Source organism: Amaranthus tricolor, chromosome 7 (genome assembly GCF_026212465.1).
Source record: "Amaranthus tricolor cultivar Red isolate AtriRed21 chromosome 7, ASM2621246v1, whole genome shotgun sequence".
In the NCBI taxonomy this organism is placed as follows: Eukaryota; Viridiplantae; Streptophyta; class Magnoliopsida; order Caryophyllales; family Amaranthaceae; genus Amaranthus; species Amaranthus tricolor.
Window position 1 is genome coordinate 28,873,902 of NC_080053.1, and position 16,388 is coordinate 28,890,289.

At 34.2% G+C, this 16,388-nt stretch overlaps 2 protein-coding genes across 2 annotated transcripts; both read right to left on the minus strand.

Annotated features, from left to right (window-relative positions):
* Nucleotides 1-1,423: 1,423 nt before the first annotated feature.
* On the minus strand, nt 1,424-6,913 carry LOC130817799 (dolichol-phosphate mannosyltransferase subunit 1). The gene is made up of 5 exons (XM_057683702.1): nt 6,645-6,913; nt 3,563-3,662; nt 3,439-3,472; nt 3,288-3,364; nt 1,424-2,303 (listed from the first exon to the last, which is right to left on the minus strand). Exons 1-5 carry the CDS (start codon nt 6,734-6,736, stop codon nt 1,893-1,895), a joined length of 714 nt encoding a protein of 237 aa, XP_057539685.1. The 5' UTR covers nt 6,737-6,913; the 3' UTR covers nt 1,424-1,892.
* Nucleotides 6,914-7,939: 1,026 nt separating this feature from the next.
* LOC130818016 (uncharacterized) lies at nt 7,940-14,455 on the minus strand. Its single transcript, XM_057684034.1, has 7 exons — nt 13,249-14,455; nt 12,067-12,306; nt 11,237-11,326; nt 9,904-10,053; nt 9,665-9,789; nt 8,552-8,681; nt 7,940-8,296 (listed from the first exon to the last, which is right to left on the minus strand). Exons 1-7 carry the CDS (start codon nt 13,819-13,821, stop codon nt 8,171-8,173), a joined length of 1,434 nt encoding a protein of 477 aa, XP_057540017.1. The 5' UTR covers nt 13,822-14,455; the 3' UTR covers nt 7,940-8,170.
* Nucleotides 14,456-16,388: the final 1,933 nt, after the last annotated feature.

The window sequence follows — 16,388 nt, forward strand, 5'->3', positions numbered from 1 at the left end:
CATGGGAATTGAGATATTATTGGAAGAAAGATCGAAAAACTCCAAATTAAAGGAAATATTCAGGCTTGATAATGAAGAACTTGTTGCCCAGATAAATAATTTATAGAAACATTCAATGTTTTGAGAGAAAGCCCAAAATAAGCCACTTTCAAATCCTTGGAAGAATTCAATAAATTGAAGGAAATATTCAAGCTTGATAATGAAGAACAAGAAAAAAACTTCGATAAATCAAAAAAAAACCCAGAAATGGAGTTTTGAGATAGGTCAATTTTTAAAAGTGAAGAAGAGCAAAGAGAGAAAGGTTTAAGAGAATCAGAAATATTTGAAGCAGCCATGGAAGGAGAGTAGGAAGAGGAAAGGGAAAAGGGAAGAAGAAGAAACTAACCATAGTTAGGTCAAATTCGAGATCTAACGGCAACTTAACAGAAAAAACTTAAAAAGGGTCATGTTTGTAATTATCAAGAAAAACTGGGGTACCATTGGAATTAAAAAAAAACATAGAGTACCAAAGATAAAGTGCAATAATACAGGAGTAACATTGATATATCCCAATATTTAATTATATATTTATTCTTTTCGTACATAAAATTTCAACTTATTTTAGAAACCCCTCTATGAGGAAGGGCAAATTTCTAGTGTCTGAACTATGGAGTATTCTACAAAAACATACCCCTTGATTGGGTAATCTACTTCTTTTAGTTATTCTCGATTTCTTTTCCTTTTTAGTTCATAAGATTACCATATTATATCATACCATCATACCAATAAATTCCGATCATTAGCTAGATCTGGTGGTAGAAGAAAAACATGACATACCCATACCCTATCCAAAGAGAGGGCAGGAGGAATAATATAAAGCCCTGCAATGAAACCTTCTAAAGCTAGTAGATTTAAGTCTAGGCTCAAGTTATGCCAGTGAAGAAGCATCAAGGTAGCAAGAAATAGCTCTGCTGTGCACCAATCCATGTCCTAGCCTTAGACCGGCAATGTCAAGCTTTCGAGGAAATTTTGAAATGGATAAGAATTATTAAAAAAAATCATAGAATAAGATCAAAATCAACTTATTTCTAAATGTAAGTGCCTCCAGCCCCAGATCTCAGGTTCGGTACTGTTCGCAGTTACTAACTGCGAATAGAGGCAAACTGGTCAAAAAAATCAACCAAACTGTTCGCAGTTAGTAACTGCGAACAGCTGATTTGGTCAAAAAAAAAGCCAACGGCTCTGTTCGCAGTGACTCCTTTGGCTTTTTATTTTGAATAAAACCCTTTGTTCGCAGTTAGTAAGTGTTAGCAGATCCATACCTCAGATTTGAAAATTAGGCGCTTATTTTTGGAAATAAGTTGATTTTAATCTTATTTTATGATTTTTTTCAATAATTTGCCTTATCTATTTCAAATTTTCGCTTTGAGAAGCTTTTACAAGATGATACAAATCCCGAATCGTCTAACATTACAATCATAACAATAGCAACCAAAAACAACAATGTCAGCACCAACAGTAGGAATAGTGGAGAACAATGGCGCAACACATGCTATATCACCAAGAAAGAGGCTAATCTACTCTCTTTTGTAAACAACACTCTGATGACACTTTAAAACTTCCGGAAATAAAAGAGAGCAATCAACTGACTTGGCGAATTTCCACTTCGCACTGCATCATGTTATCCTGCTCATTGAGCCAAGTAGTTATGTTGTCCTTTATCCGACATCCACGTCAGTCATACAAAACTATGAGGCAAAACATACATATGAAAGGCCGAACCAAAATTTCAGTCTTCAGCAGAGGTAGATAAAACTGATGCCCAAATGACCAGAAAGAAAACTTTTTGTATAATCTTTTACATAAGCCAAGCATAGAGCATCATTGTCCATGCTTTCCATTTAAGTAAATTGTCATGTTGTAAACAGAAGATATACAAGGCCTTTCAAATATTCGACGATTTCAGATCCACCAAGTTTTGAGCTTCCATATACTCTATCCACAAATGTTATAGGAACCTCTTCAATATGATGACCTTTTCTTGAAGCCCTAACAATCATCTCCATTTGAAACACATAACCTTTACTTACGCATGAATTGATGAGATCTTCAAGAACACATTTTCTGTACAAACGAAAAGATCCAGTCAAATCTGAAACCCCTGGCCAAAGAATAGTGTGTGCGAGTACATTTGCCCCCCTGCTTGTAAGTTTGCGCATAAGATTCCACCCATGTACACCACCATAAGTTACATAACGGGTTCCAGTAACTATGCTCGCACCTGTCTCCATTTGTTTCTTAATGAAGCTTGGCAAGTACTTTGGCTGCAAAAGGAGGGAGGAATCCATTAGAGTGGATTAAAGATCCTAAATATAACAAATTAAGAGTACTTCAAAACCACTTCAAATGAAAAAGAGAACTTCAAAACCAACCAACCAGGTATTTTGATGTTGGCTATTCCTTTTTTTCAATGCTATGATGCTAGCACTAAGACTAAAATATTTCTTACTATAACTAGCATTTTTCTAAAGCAGAAGCACATAGCTAACTTCTGTGTATTCTTTCCAAACAATAAAAGAGAACAACCTTCATCCTATTATAATAAGGTACTTAGCGTGATAACTCTCCTAATTAGCTATAATGCACCCTTGGATAAATTATTGATTAATGAAATCTGACAAGATGGAGATCAGATGATGATTCGTAAGTTCTGGTGATTACTCATGAGGAAAGAATGGGATAAAAGAAAAAAGCTCAGAGAAATTTGATCCTAAAGGTTAAACAAGCCCCCAGAGAAGAGACAACCCCCCACACTCTTCTAATTTTATATCTTCAATCCAGACTACATAAATCACCTAAATATTTCCTCACTTAATGAAATCAATTGACAAGAATCAAGATGGAGATCAGATGACGATTTGTAAGTTCTGGTAATTAATCATGAGGAAAGAATGAGATAAAAGAAGAAAGCTCAGCGAATTTGATCCTACCCTAGAGGGGAAACACCCCCACCCCTATCCTTCTAATTTTATATCCTTAATCCAGACTCCATACATCACCTAAATATATCCTCACTTACCTTTTTCCCCATCATTACTGAATCCAGGAAAATCCACAAGATACTCTAATATCCGTACTTCCATAGCAAGCAAAATGCCCTAATATGAAGTTTTTAAAAAAAATTTAATCAAGACACTCTGATATTCTACATCTTTTGCCTTACAATATTTTTCATATCGACAAAGTAAAATAAAGATCCCAAACTGAATCCCAAGAACTAATTTCAAACACCGGAAAGGCATACATACATGATGTGAGAGATCAGCATCCATAATCACAACAAAATTTCCAGATGCATGCTTCAAGCCATGCGCATATGCAGTTCCTGCAAAAAATGGGCAAAAATAACAAATTTCTCTTTCCTTTCAAGACAAATGACAGCATCTAAAAAAAACATACCTAGCCCAAGCTTCCTAGGTCTAGCAGCCAAAATCTGAGAAATAACGAGAAAAGTGATCAAAACAACCAACTAAAATAATAAAGGATAATAATTGGATAAAGACAGAATCTTCGTGACACTTACTATGCGATTACCCCCATAAACTTGCTGCAATTGTTTAACAATTTCTTGAGTACCATCTGGACTTCCATCATCCACAACGATTATTTCAAAGTCGACATCCCTACATACAAAAATCCACAAACACAATGAACTATGTTTCAAGAAGAAAGCGGAGTAATAATACCATTGTACTATCCCAAATATTTCTTCCCCCAAACAATCCTCCTTAAAATGAGTCCACTAATAAGAAGAAAAAATAAGAAAGAGTCCAAGTGAAGTGAGAACAATCTGTTCTCATATAGAAAATTTCATTGAAGCTCCTTAATAGAATGAGTTTGAAAAGCCAATTAATTCAAGAATCCAATATCTGCCGCTATTGCAGTACATGCGGTAACAAGGTGATGTGGTTGTTCTATTTCCAAATATAGGCCGCAACAATGAAAACCCTCAAAATGGCCTAAAACGCAATTTTATTAGACCTTCACGATGTGGGTAGTACCGTAGTATCCCTTCGATAGATTACAAAACCTTTACGAACTCAGATGATACGATACGTTGTGACCTTACTTTTGCGCTATGTTTAGCCCAAAATGAATCCCATACGACGTGGCCACCCATTATGACACAAACCATGATTGCTTTTAATCACATGTTTTCTCTAAGGTTCGAAAAGAACTGCCTATATCAATTTTCTATGAGCGAAGTAGGCCAGTAACTCTTCTGAAACCCAAACTTTGATGCTTAATCTGACATGCCTCCTAGGAAATAATTAGCCTTCCACTCACCCCAACTACAAATCGTTAGAACTACTGGAAAGATGGTCAAAAATCATTTCAATATTCCTCAAAATCTCTGCATTTGCAAATTAAACATACTGCAAACCTGGATATGCTAACCAGAATTCAGATTCAAACATGAAATAAAGGCTCTAATGCATGCACAACCCCCTAGCCAATGAAGCTTCAAAGTTTTAATTTGGTTTTTAGAGCAATAATAATGACATGTGACTAGACAGAGTTGTAAGCAACATCAATTCGTCCCATTCAATTTTAATCTCAGATTTGACATTTTCTGTCCCGTATCCGTTTCGTCCCTATACCCAACTCGAAGTATCTTAGAACATAACAATACAAAGCGCACAAAGAAGAATAACTCAACTGTGAACCCCCTACTTGAGAAGATGTGCATAGATATAAAGGAAAAATAAAAACAACTACGGTTGCAGGTAAAAATAAAAAATGGCACCGTTGTAGCGAATTGAGATGTGAAACCCTTCAAAGAGGTACAAAAAATTTGAAATTCATCTCCAAACCCTAACACATCTTACATTACAAGGTAACATCCCTAACCAACCTTTATTTTCAGAAACCATGTTGTAAAAACAAGGCTGGTCGCACTAGCTGTGTTGTTAAACTTTTGTTAAAAAAATAGCTCATATATATTTCTCGCATTACAAAGGTGTTAAAAATGCATTTTGGTCCATTTGAGGGACATCTGCTTTTGGCCAAAAATTAGTGTGACGATAACCGCATGACTTTTGTTCATGACTTTTGTTACCACACCACCAATTCGTTACGGTGTTTGCGATTGTGACCGCATTTTTGCACTATGTCATAGGTTGTAGTCGATAGCATTCACATCCTTGTTGTTCAATCAAGAATCCGATCTACGAAACAGTCATTCCATTCAATCATCCCATATCCTACCCAAGAATCATGGTTAAACACTTGTGTATCTGTGATTCGAAAAGGCATAAGCAAAATTTTGGACAATTGTACTAGTTGAAAGTTAGGAGATTATAGAATGGATGACATCTTAATAGCCTCATTTATATTTTGAAAGCATAATCTGAAAAAAAATTCTGGACTTCCTTATCATTTGTTGCAAATACGCAGCCTCTTGTAAAAACGCATGTTAAAGTACCCCTTCATTACTCCGTTATGGTGAGACACTTCTTCTCTATGAGCATGGTGAGCACGTTAAGTGTCTTTTTTTACATGTTCCATAAAGAAAGAACCCAAAAGAAAGTGCAAAAATATGTTTTCGGTCACGGTCACAGCAATGGTCGAGAAACGGATATCCTGGATGATTTTGTGGTCAATGTGGCCTATTTCAGTTGCAGTAAATGCAAAAACCTTTAAGATACATTCGTGATATGGTGATGCGGTCTTGTTTTTCACTATGCAAACCTCAAGCAATATTTCAACATGGAAGACATCCAAAACACATATGAAGTAGTCGCAACTCACAACCTTCAAATTCACAAAAAATAAATCACATTAAAAAACTAAAATTACAGATGCTTAAATGCAACATGGTATTTTAGACGGGTTTGGTTAAATAAAACATTTTGTCAAATAGATTAGTTACAGCTTGTAACTGTTGACGGGAAATTTAGTTGAGATTTTAATTCTTTTAGTTTCAATTTTCAAATACTGATTGTTCAGTTCAATCTTTGCGTATTGAGAATTCAGTGTATACCTATAGGTGGTTGCAACATGGTGTGTGTGCGAAAAATGTCATATAATGTTTGAGACTAATGTGATGCACATACCTAGAGGTAGTTGTGACATGGTTTTATGAGTGCAATAGTTGAAGAGCTTTGGAGATATTGTGTGAAATTTTCATGTTAATGTTGATGAACATTGAAATGAATGAAGTCCAAGTTATCCTCAAAGGGTAATAGGCATAGGTTCATTGAAGGGAAATAAACTGATAAGCTATTAAAGTATAGAGTACATTATTGCTTAATGCAAGAGTTGGAGAATTATGATGAATCATATAGTCCTTCTTAAATCTCTGACTAACTTAAAATTCTGTATTTAACCAAACCCATCTTATTATCTTAAATCTCCTGTAGCATTAAACATTAAATAGTTATTATAGCACCACAAAAGAATTGGGTGATCATAGGATGATTTAATTTTCTCACAAGATAAATGATCAAATCAACGCCTTGAACAAAATCTAATTCAAACATCTAAATCTAGACCTATACAAAATTGAGTAATTATTAATTCCACAAACTCAGAATAACAACTCCGCAAGTAAAGGATTAATGCAGAAATTAGGAACAGGAAGAAGATAATAGAAAGAGATTAACCTGAGATGTTTGAAAATGAGGTATACGACGAGGGCGATGTTAAGACGCTCATTGTAAGTAGGCACGATTATACTATATTTGTTTTGCTCCATTTTGAACCCTAGAATTGCAGAATTTTCACGAATTTCTACGATCAACGATGCTGCTGATTGATATCAATTGATTGATGCCTTATTGCTGCCGTCTATCATTGACGACTCGGTGCCAGCTCCGTTCTTCGATTGCTGTCAAGCCAACTTGGTTATTTCTTTGTGTTACAAAATTGTTTTAGATATTCATACAAAAAATTAATTCAAATATGGAATTTTTTTTTTTTAAGTAATTAGATTAGATGTATTTGTATAAAGTTATTTTTTGTACTTCACAATTTAGGAAAAATTAAATATTTATACTTAATTTAGGATAAATAAAATATTTTTTGTCAATAAAATTATCGTAGATAGATGTGTCCATTTGAGCATAGCGTTTATGCTGATTTTGGATATAATATCTCATATTGAGTTAATTTCAGATCCCGAACATATATAAACATCTTGATAATTGATTTGATTTTTGTATACAAATAATTTCAATTCGAGTCAAATTATACTCAATTTCAATTAATCGGGTCAGTTTCGTACAACTCTATCCCCAAGTTTAAAGCATTATCTACTTTACAAATTCATTAATGTACCAAAATTGTTTTTAAAAAAGTTTTAAATATTGATATGAGAGTATAATGTAGTTTCAATCAAGAATACAGGGGCAAGGAAAAAAGGCTTAATAATACTTCCCCAATTCTAATTAAAATTCTTATATGCAAGGCAATATTTGAGTTAAAAAGCTCCCTTTGATTACAACCTTCTCGTGAAGAGGATATTAATCTACCTTCTTTTTACTCTTTCTAGATCTTATCTTGAACGAGAATGATGATGATAATTTGGATTTCAATACTATTTACCAATTACTAAAAATTTGTTCGCAATCTATACATTAAAAATATTCAAGTCATGTAAAACCTTATTTGATTTGTTACAGTGTAATTTTAAACCACGCACAATTATGAACACTTACTAAGTTTAAGACTTGTTTTTAACATTGTGAGAATAGTTTTATTTTACCCACGTTACTAGCGCCAATCAAACTCATTGATTTTCAGAAGGTAGCAAATCTAAATAAACATCCGAATTGCCTTCAATTAACTCGTGTGAAGCTGAATAAAGACTAGCTCAAGAGTAATGAAGCTATATAACATTCTGCAACACAAATACAGATGATTCTAGCATTTTGTCGTAACAAACACAATACTCGCGCGATTTTAAATTATAATTCAGTTCATTTCCAGAAACTAGAAAGTGATGGCAAAATTTCAGAATCCAAACAAAACGGAATGGATCCTCAGATGATACAAAGCGCCAGACTACCAGCATTTACTCGGAAGTCAATATATACAAGTGGGTAGTGACTAGTGAGGTATATGTTCATAAGTGTGGGAGTTAAGAATATACACATTTGGTTTTAAGGTACATGATTAACTTGGCAAGATGCTAAAACTCGATGCCATTATTTAGCTGCACGGAGAACGACGGTCTTCCGCCATTGCAGAGCGGAGTCTCGACTCTCACGACAACCCCAGTGCTTCCAACATTCCCATTCCATTTGGATCTACCAAGCTGAAAAAATTGCAGTGGAGAAGTGTACACAAATGAGTAACACATGACGATTTTGGACTCGCATAATATAAATTTTGTAGAAATGTCCAACCATAACATGATAACATGCATATGAATCAATAGTAATAATAAAACACATTGAAGCATCTTCATAAAATCAAATCCAAATCGTGGAAAAGAGAGTAAAGAGGTAAAAATGGGCGTGAAGTAAAGAGGTAAAATGGAAATAAAAATAAAGGTTATAGAGTAACTTACAGACACACATGCAAATGCTGAAGGATGTGCAGAGTATGAACACCCATATATTAGATTTAACTTATCCTTGACTGTATGAACAAGTTCGGCGCGTATTCCAGGGTCACTTCCGCCAATTGTAGGGCTTAGACTGATACAAGTAGCAAGATATTAGCTGACATAGAAGAATATGAAAATATGGGAATGGGATAATAGAGGCTAGAGCCATAGAAGTGGGAAAATACAATATAGCCCATTAAATGTTTGAAACCTTAAATGAAAGTGGCATTTGTGATAAAAACCACCAAAACCACAGGAAACATCTGATAGACTGATACACCTTCAATCAATACAATTCAAAATCCAGAGACCTTCAAATGTCTAGGATGGAAACATAATTTCTGAATATGAACTACTTAAGATTAGAAACACTGATACATGTTAGTTTAGGAAATACTACCTTCCATAACAACGTCTACTTTCTCATGAAGGTAAATGGTTTGCAGTTTACACCACATTACTTATCTGTCCTATTCGGTTCGAGTGACTATGAGTCAAATTATTTTCCTCCATAAAAATAAAAAACAAAAGCTAAAATTTGATCAAATAAAAACCAAACCTTCTCCATATATGAAGCTCTACAAGAGAAGATGAATGATTGAAGTGGTTGAATTGAAGATGAAGAAATAAGCTTTCATGAAGAATATTAAGATATTTGCTTTTCCGACTGCCATGTCCCACACTTCCACCTCACCACCCCCCACCACCACCACCACTCCACCAAATATAGGACTTTCCCATCTCCCTCACCAAGTTCCATTTTAAGTTCCGACTTGCCACCTTATAGTTTCCTCAAACAAACGCCTCCTATGAGTCAAAGGAATGTCCACTAGATGGTCAAGAGACGCCTAAATTTTTTTGTCTTCTCTAAAACTATCTGATATATTAAGACAAGACGCCACTGTGCATCAAGCTATCATCTTAAGAAAGAGGCATAGTGGAACAGAAAAAATATATTTGGAATCAAATTATACATGCAAATCATCGAAGGGAATTTATTTTACTCGAAATTAGAAATAAACAAAGGAAAACGAGAGGAAAATTAAAAGGTCATAAAGAAGTTCACTAGCTTACCTAAACTGGACAGTTGGCCTCACCAAAAGACCAGAACGCTTCCAAGCCAAGTCTTGCCCAAAACCAAGAGTGAATGATTTATCAGGCCACTGTATCATAGGTGTAATTTGTGTTCCCCATTTATTCTGCAAACCAATGATAAAAGTAGAACATTAAAAAACATAGCTAATACGAACTATGATAAGAAAAAACAAAGAAACAGCTTCCATCATGCTCAAACTTTAACGCCCCTATCCAACCTTATGAGAGAAGCTGAACTTCATTTCCCCAGGGTATTGACCTTGTGCTTGAAGCAGACCCCCACAAAACGGAACAAATGCACTAGTAGTTAATCCCTCCCCTGCAACATAAGTAAGCTGCCCATTTGGGAATTGCAGATCCATGAATGACTGCGAAACAAAACCCATGAAGAACTTTTAGATTCTACGTAACTAGGCATCATCATATATTTATATTACACATTCTTCGTTAGAGGAACAGCTTCACCTTAAAGTTCCCACTGTAGCATAAGAAAGGCTATTAAAAAAACGATTTCAAGTAAATTATGTAAAGAAGAGTGAAAAAATCAACCAATCAAACATGCTACCGGCTTTTTTTCTGGTATACAGGCACAGAAAGCATAAAGAAGACAGATTTAACAGCACAAATGACAAGTAACAATGTCAAGCATAGAATGAGCCGTTTCTAATAATCAAAAAAAGAACTATGGGCTCAATTAGCCAATTCCAGTCACCAAAAGTACCCTGTTGAAGATGGAACATAATCAAAATATTGTGAACGCTAAAATGGTTTTTTCAGACATAAACATGATTCAGGACATTTTGCTTCAGCTTTCTGATATAATTTGTATCGGAAAGAAAGAGCCGTGCTCAAATAGCTTATATCAGAACCAAAGAAGCTGCAAACAATACACCATACGGTACTGTGTAACCAATATATAAACAACCAATAGTCTTCAGCGCAACACTATTTTAGGCAAAGGATATGAAGGGCTTGCAACAGCTAAATTCTCCATTATTGAAAAGTATCTACAACGAAATTTTTTGACCCGCCATATTTCTTGAATATGATCAAGGGAAAACCTATAGAATCCCCTCTCACATTAAGCAATAGGATAACATGAGGTGTTATGTACAAACTTTGTTGCACCCTCTAGCTAAATTAAACATGTAGCATCACTTCATAAAATAATGCTTTAAAATTTTCAATTGACTTTCCCTTTGGTGCTAAATCAAAGCTCAATAAATCCTTTAAGCTAACAGGAAACTCACCAATAAAAGCAATCACTTCTAAACTTTCAAACAATTTATATATAAAACATGGGAGAAATATATTCCATACAATTCTCGATCCCCCCACCCTTACCCCTCAACATGAAGAGAAAACTTCATGTGTTGTCTTCACTGTGAAATAAGGTTGTAACAGTAAGCTTTACGTCTTAAATGTAGATAAAACTTCAAAACATAGGGATAACAGCAGCTTCATGAAACAAAAAGGATTCCAGAAAAAAAAATTATATTTTACATCTTAAATGCAAAGTAAATCAATTTGCACCAGCAAATGTGAACTTACACAAGCCAAAGGGTTGAGACAAATCATTGACATCAAAAGCCACCTCCTGTGCTTAGTCCAAACCGCAGGACAAAGGGAGTGCAAACCATTCTAAAATCAAAACAATATGGAAGTGAGTAAAAACTTTAGCCTGGAGAATAATGCTTGATAAACAGAAAATATAAATCCATACACACGTCAGTTGCATTATGGTTACATTAAAATCAGACATTCATTATCAAAACCCTATCTTGCTCTGCTTAGAACCTCCTATGCCACATGAGGTAATCGCAATGTTAATTACATATATATTCAGAAAAAATACTACCACCAACTCATTGTCAATACTGAGAGTGATTTTATAGATAAACAGTTTTACCAACTCATTGTCAATACTGAGAGTGATTCTATAGATAAACAGCTTTTAGCGCAAACAAAAAGCACAAATAAACAAAAAATAAAGGATCTCCCCGAATTCACGGCTTTAGAGTTTGGAGAGAACTAGAGGAACATGGAATGCCTAAAAACATTTCAATATATATTTCTCCGATGTAACACATAAATTCTACAGAAAAATCAACCATTTTCATCAATAGTTGCCATTTCTTAATCAAATATGGTAATAGAAAGCAACTGACGGTACAAGGTACTATCACATGGCTCATTTTAAAAAGCTTCTCTATCCAATGAAAACATAGGTCATGGCCTCCTTGTAATATGTACTAACAAACTTTTGTAGTCACCAAAACTATTTTTCAGCTTTAAGATAAAAGGGGAATTACATACTAATGATGTACTAGTCATTCAAATAATGCTTTATAAGCAACATCCTACCATAAGACTGATCGTACCTTTCTATCATAGCCATACCAAAGCAAATGTTGTTTCGACAGATGAACAGGCAGAAGAAGTGTTGAATCACGAATAAAGAGCAGAGGTCCAAGCTGGACCAAAAACATTGATGAACTATCAGATCCTGACGTAGAACTACCATTTGATGCCTCAAGTCTCCATAAATCTCCACGTGCAGCAAGAGAACTTTGTATATCACGAGTTCTACTGTCATAAGAGGATGTCAAGTTCACAGTCCCCTGAATTTTACAAACATAAAAGACCTTTTCATCAAATATGTTAAAAAGTAAAGAATCATTCATAGAAACTAAATTTTAGTAGCTGATTGATACTAATTGAAAACGAAACTGATTGTAACTGAATTTTACCGATTGAAACCGGTTTATAGTTATTGGTTAAAACCAGTTTTTAAAACTGGTTTTTATTGACAAAAACTGATAAAACAGAAGGGAATGAGATAATTCAAGGTGAAAATTTTAACTAGAGTACAATTTTAGTTTAAAGGTATAATATAGGCAAGAGGAAGAACCAAATTAAACAACAAAATGAGCATTTACTTTGGTGATGAAGTATCAATTAGAAAAGCATAGTTTCCCAATAACAAACCGAGCGTCTAGAAAAATCACAAGCAGAACAAAGGAAAACTAACAAATTCAATCTGCAATGGTCACTCGAATAACCCTTTAAGCTTTTCCTATTGTTTAAAAGGTTTGATCAAAAGATCAATTGTCACGCGAGTACGTACATACAAAAGACGAATTTCTAGAGATAACACAAACGGATCACAACGTCAACACATAAAGGAAGGCCTAGGTTAAAGCCACATAAAACAAGTAAACAACACATAAAACGCAACCACATGAGAAATGTTGAATGATATCCAGCAGTCTCTCTAGATAAAAATTACCTTTACAAAGTCAAACCTCCAGGTTTGAAACTCATCACATCAATAAACACAATGTTATATGCTTGAATAAAGGAAAAAAATTGGGCACAGCCCCTAATTAACCAGCTAAACAAAATCACTGGAAAAAAAACTATTTATTGATAACCCATGCGATAATTAATTTAATTTCTAGTAGTACATCAGACACTTATGAAAACAAAACAACAAAAGAAGAAAGAAAAAAAAAAGAAAGAAAAAAAAAAAAAAAACTGATACGTGATCATAAAACGTATACCTGAGATTTTCCAAAAAGACCAGCAAGCTTAAGATTAAATCCAGAAAGCTCATCATCGACCAAACCATCAACACCCGCCTCAGTTTTTTCAGAAAACTTCAAGTCACCCCATTGTTCAGCCAAAGAACCTAATTCCTCTCTGACCAATATACGCATATCACCTCTTTGGCCATCATTGTCAACATGATGAAGCTTAACCATGCCCTTATCATTGTCATTGTGCATAAAAGGAACAGGTATTGCCCTAAAAAACTGCTGAACTAACCCATTAACACAAGCCCCAAAATCAGCCCCAGCTTGGCCTATTTTATTTCCGATATCAAAAATAGCAGAAACCCCATTAAGTCCTGAATTATCAATTGCAAGACCAAAGTCTTTGGGGACAAAATTTTGGGTAGGGAACTCGAAATCCACATCGAAAAGCTTAGTAGTAGGAGGATTTGGCCAAGCAAAAGAAGGAGGAGAAATATGAGATTGAATTAAACCTGTAAAACCTTGTGCAAGCTTATCAGCCAAATCTTGGCCGTGTCGCTGCACCTCTTCCCATGCTTCAAATGATCTCTCCACCGACATCCGCCGATAAATTCAATATTCTGATTCTTAATCTCTCTCCCTACTTATACCAACAACAACAACAACTTTACAAACTCAAAAATAAAACTCTGGATCAGATAGAAAGTCACAGAAAGCAGAAAGAGGTAAGAGACTAGGGTTCAATCTTCTGATTCTTAATCTCCTACACTACAAACACCACCATCCCCCCAAAAACTTGCACAAAAAAACAAAATAAAACATTTAGGGTTTCTGGATCCAATTAAAGTCACTGATTACAGAAGTACGTATTAGAGTTCAATCGTCTGATTCTAATTATCCTTCCCAACCACTAACACCACCAAAACCACCACCAAAAATACACGAAAATTTTCAAAACTAAGGTTTGTGGATCTGCTATAAAATCACAAATTGAACAAGAAAGCAAGAAATTAGGGTTTAGAAAATGAAAAAAAATAAAAAAATAAAAAGGGGAAAAGGGAGTGATGATCCCTTGATGATGGGTCAGAGCTCCGAAATGGGGAAATCGGGTAAAGAAAGAGGGACGATAAAAGGGGAAATTGAAAAAGAGTCAATGAGACACGTTAGAAGGAAATTTATGTGTGTGGACTGAGACGCCGGTTTTGAAGGATAAAATCTTATTTTCTTTTTAAAAAAAATTCTTTAAATTCATGGTGGATTCTTTTCATCAAATCCTTGTTTTGTGTTATAAATAAATGATTGATTGATTTTTTTGTTTTGCAAATTTTTTGAGACGAGGAATTATACAAGTAACAATGATTTTTACGTTTTATTATCACTATCAAGAATACTAATATACTTCATCTGTTTCATTATACTTGTTATATTTTACTTTTTTACTCAATTTAATTTGTTATTTGATTATTTATATATCAAATTATGCATAACTAATAGTTATAAAAAGTTAATATTATGAAACAGCAAGTCGTGTATGAGACTGTCGCACAATGAGACGGACCCATACAAGCAGTCCAGAGTACTTTATGTAAAAAAATTAAATGAGTTAAGTACAACATTTAACTACTAGAAGTTTTAGAAAAAAATATAAGCAATTGTGTAGGAATTTTGAAACAGTTACTGACATTGTTCATCCCAAATCGTTAAATCGTTACAAACATTACTCATCCTCCATATTTCATATTCTAGAAACATTTTCCGGACACAAACAATTAAAGTGATTACCTACTACTTCTAAGTACTCATTTTAATGGAGAATGTGATGACATTAAGGTAATTACTTATATTAAGAAATAATAATACAAATTACAAATTACAATTGGAAATTAGTATTTTTTCTTTGTTGATGGCTAAAATAAACTTACACAAAATACACTAAGAACAAACTTGAAGGTGAACTTTGTAACGACGACTATTACTCGGAAACTTGATGTAACAACCCGACTTACCGTTGACTGAGTAAACAGGGTCATCAAGGGGTTCATTTCTCAAGAAAACTGAAATCATACTTCCAAAACTTGAGTAAAGGAGTCACAAGCTCTTTAACACGACTAACTCAGCTAAATCTAAAAACAAACATCTAACTTAAACACAAGATAATCATGCAATTCTCTACAAGTCGAATATAGCCAACACAACCAAATCTAATATACATTTATCCAAAATTCTAATACAAATCTAGGAATTCCTACGTGCTCAACATGATTGAACTAAGCATGTAGAGATTGATAGACGTTTCATAAAGGAGAAGTTGGAGAAGAAAATCATCAATCTTCCTTTTGTCAGATCGAAAGATCAACTTATTGATATTCTCACAAAAGTTGTGGTATCCGAAGCTTTTAGTACTGCTCTGTGCAATTTAGGCATTAGTGACCGTACGACCAAACTTGAGGAGGTGTGTAGAAAAGAGTATTTAGAGAATATTTGTAATTATTCTTTATTATCCTTTTTTATTTGTTTTTTAAGTTAGCTCTAGTACTCTTTTATAAATAAGAGCTTAGTCTCTCATTATCATATAATACAAAATCGATATTCAAAACTCAAACCCTAACTTTTCCTTATTTCAGCTTTATTATTTTCTTCACTGCAAAGCCGAGTCGACATTTCCTAAAGCCCCAAAACGTTGACACGACATTTGCTTTTGGAACAAACCCTCTCTTTAGCACCAAACGACTTCTCGTCTTCTCCCAATACTTCACCAAACACAGACTTAGCATTCGCCACTAGAATACGCCCCATCTCTTTGATTCATCTTTCCATGCCTTAGACTCAATTCGAGTCACCAAAACACCAACATTTTGTTACTATGATTTTTGGAGCAAAGTGATTTTTCAAAATAGACTAAAAAGTTGGCAAAAATATTGAAGATTTATTCATGTTTGTGTACTAGTAATTCCCCGTCTTCTTAAATATGCTATGCTTTACATTACAGGTAGTTCTCTTTATTATGTTACACTTTTAAATTTGCCAACCGAACAACTTTATCTTTCTTAATCTCATATGCAAAATTAATTTTTTAATTTTCTCCCGTACAGCCTTATTATTTGTCTTTATCTTAATCACATAATTCCTTTTTGATTTTTTGTCCTCTTATTCCACCTGTTTATACC

Coding starts and splice junctions, on each gene's coding strand:
- LOC130817799 (XM_057683702.1), bottom strand. CDS start 6,736: ATGGAGCAAAACAAATATAGTATAATCGTGCCTACTTACAATGAGCGT. Junction 3,663..6,644: donor CTCATTTTCAAACATCTCAG/GTTAATCTCTTT, acceptor TTTTGTATGTAG/GGATGTCGACTTTGAAATAA. Junction 3,473..3,562: donor TTTATGGGGGTAATCGCATA/GTAAGTGTCACG, acceptor GTTATTTCTCAG/ATTTTGGCTGCTAGACCTAG.
- LOC130818016 (XM_057684034.1), bottom strand. CDS start 13,821: ATGTCGGTGGAGAGATCATTTGAAGCATGGGAAGAGGTGCAGCGACAC. Junction 11,327..12,066: donor GGTATGGCTATGATAGAAAG/GTACGATCAGTC, acceptor TTTTGATTTTAG/AATGGTTTGCACTCCCTTTG. Junction 9,790..9,903: donor AGTTCAGCTTCTCTCATAAG/GTTGGATAGGGG, acceptor ATTGGTTTGCAG/AATAAATGGGGAACACAAAT.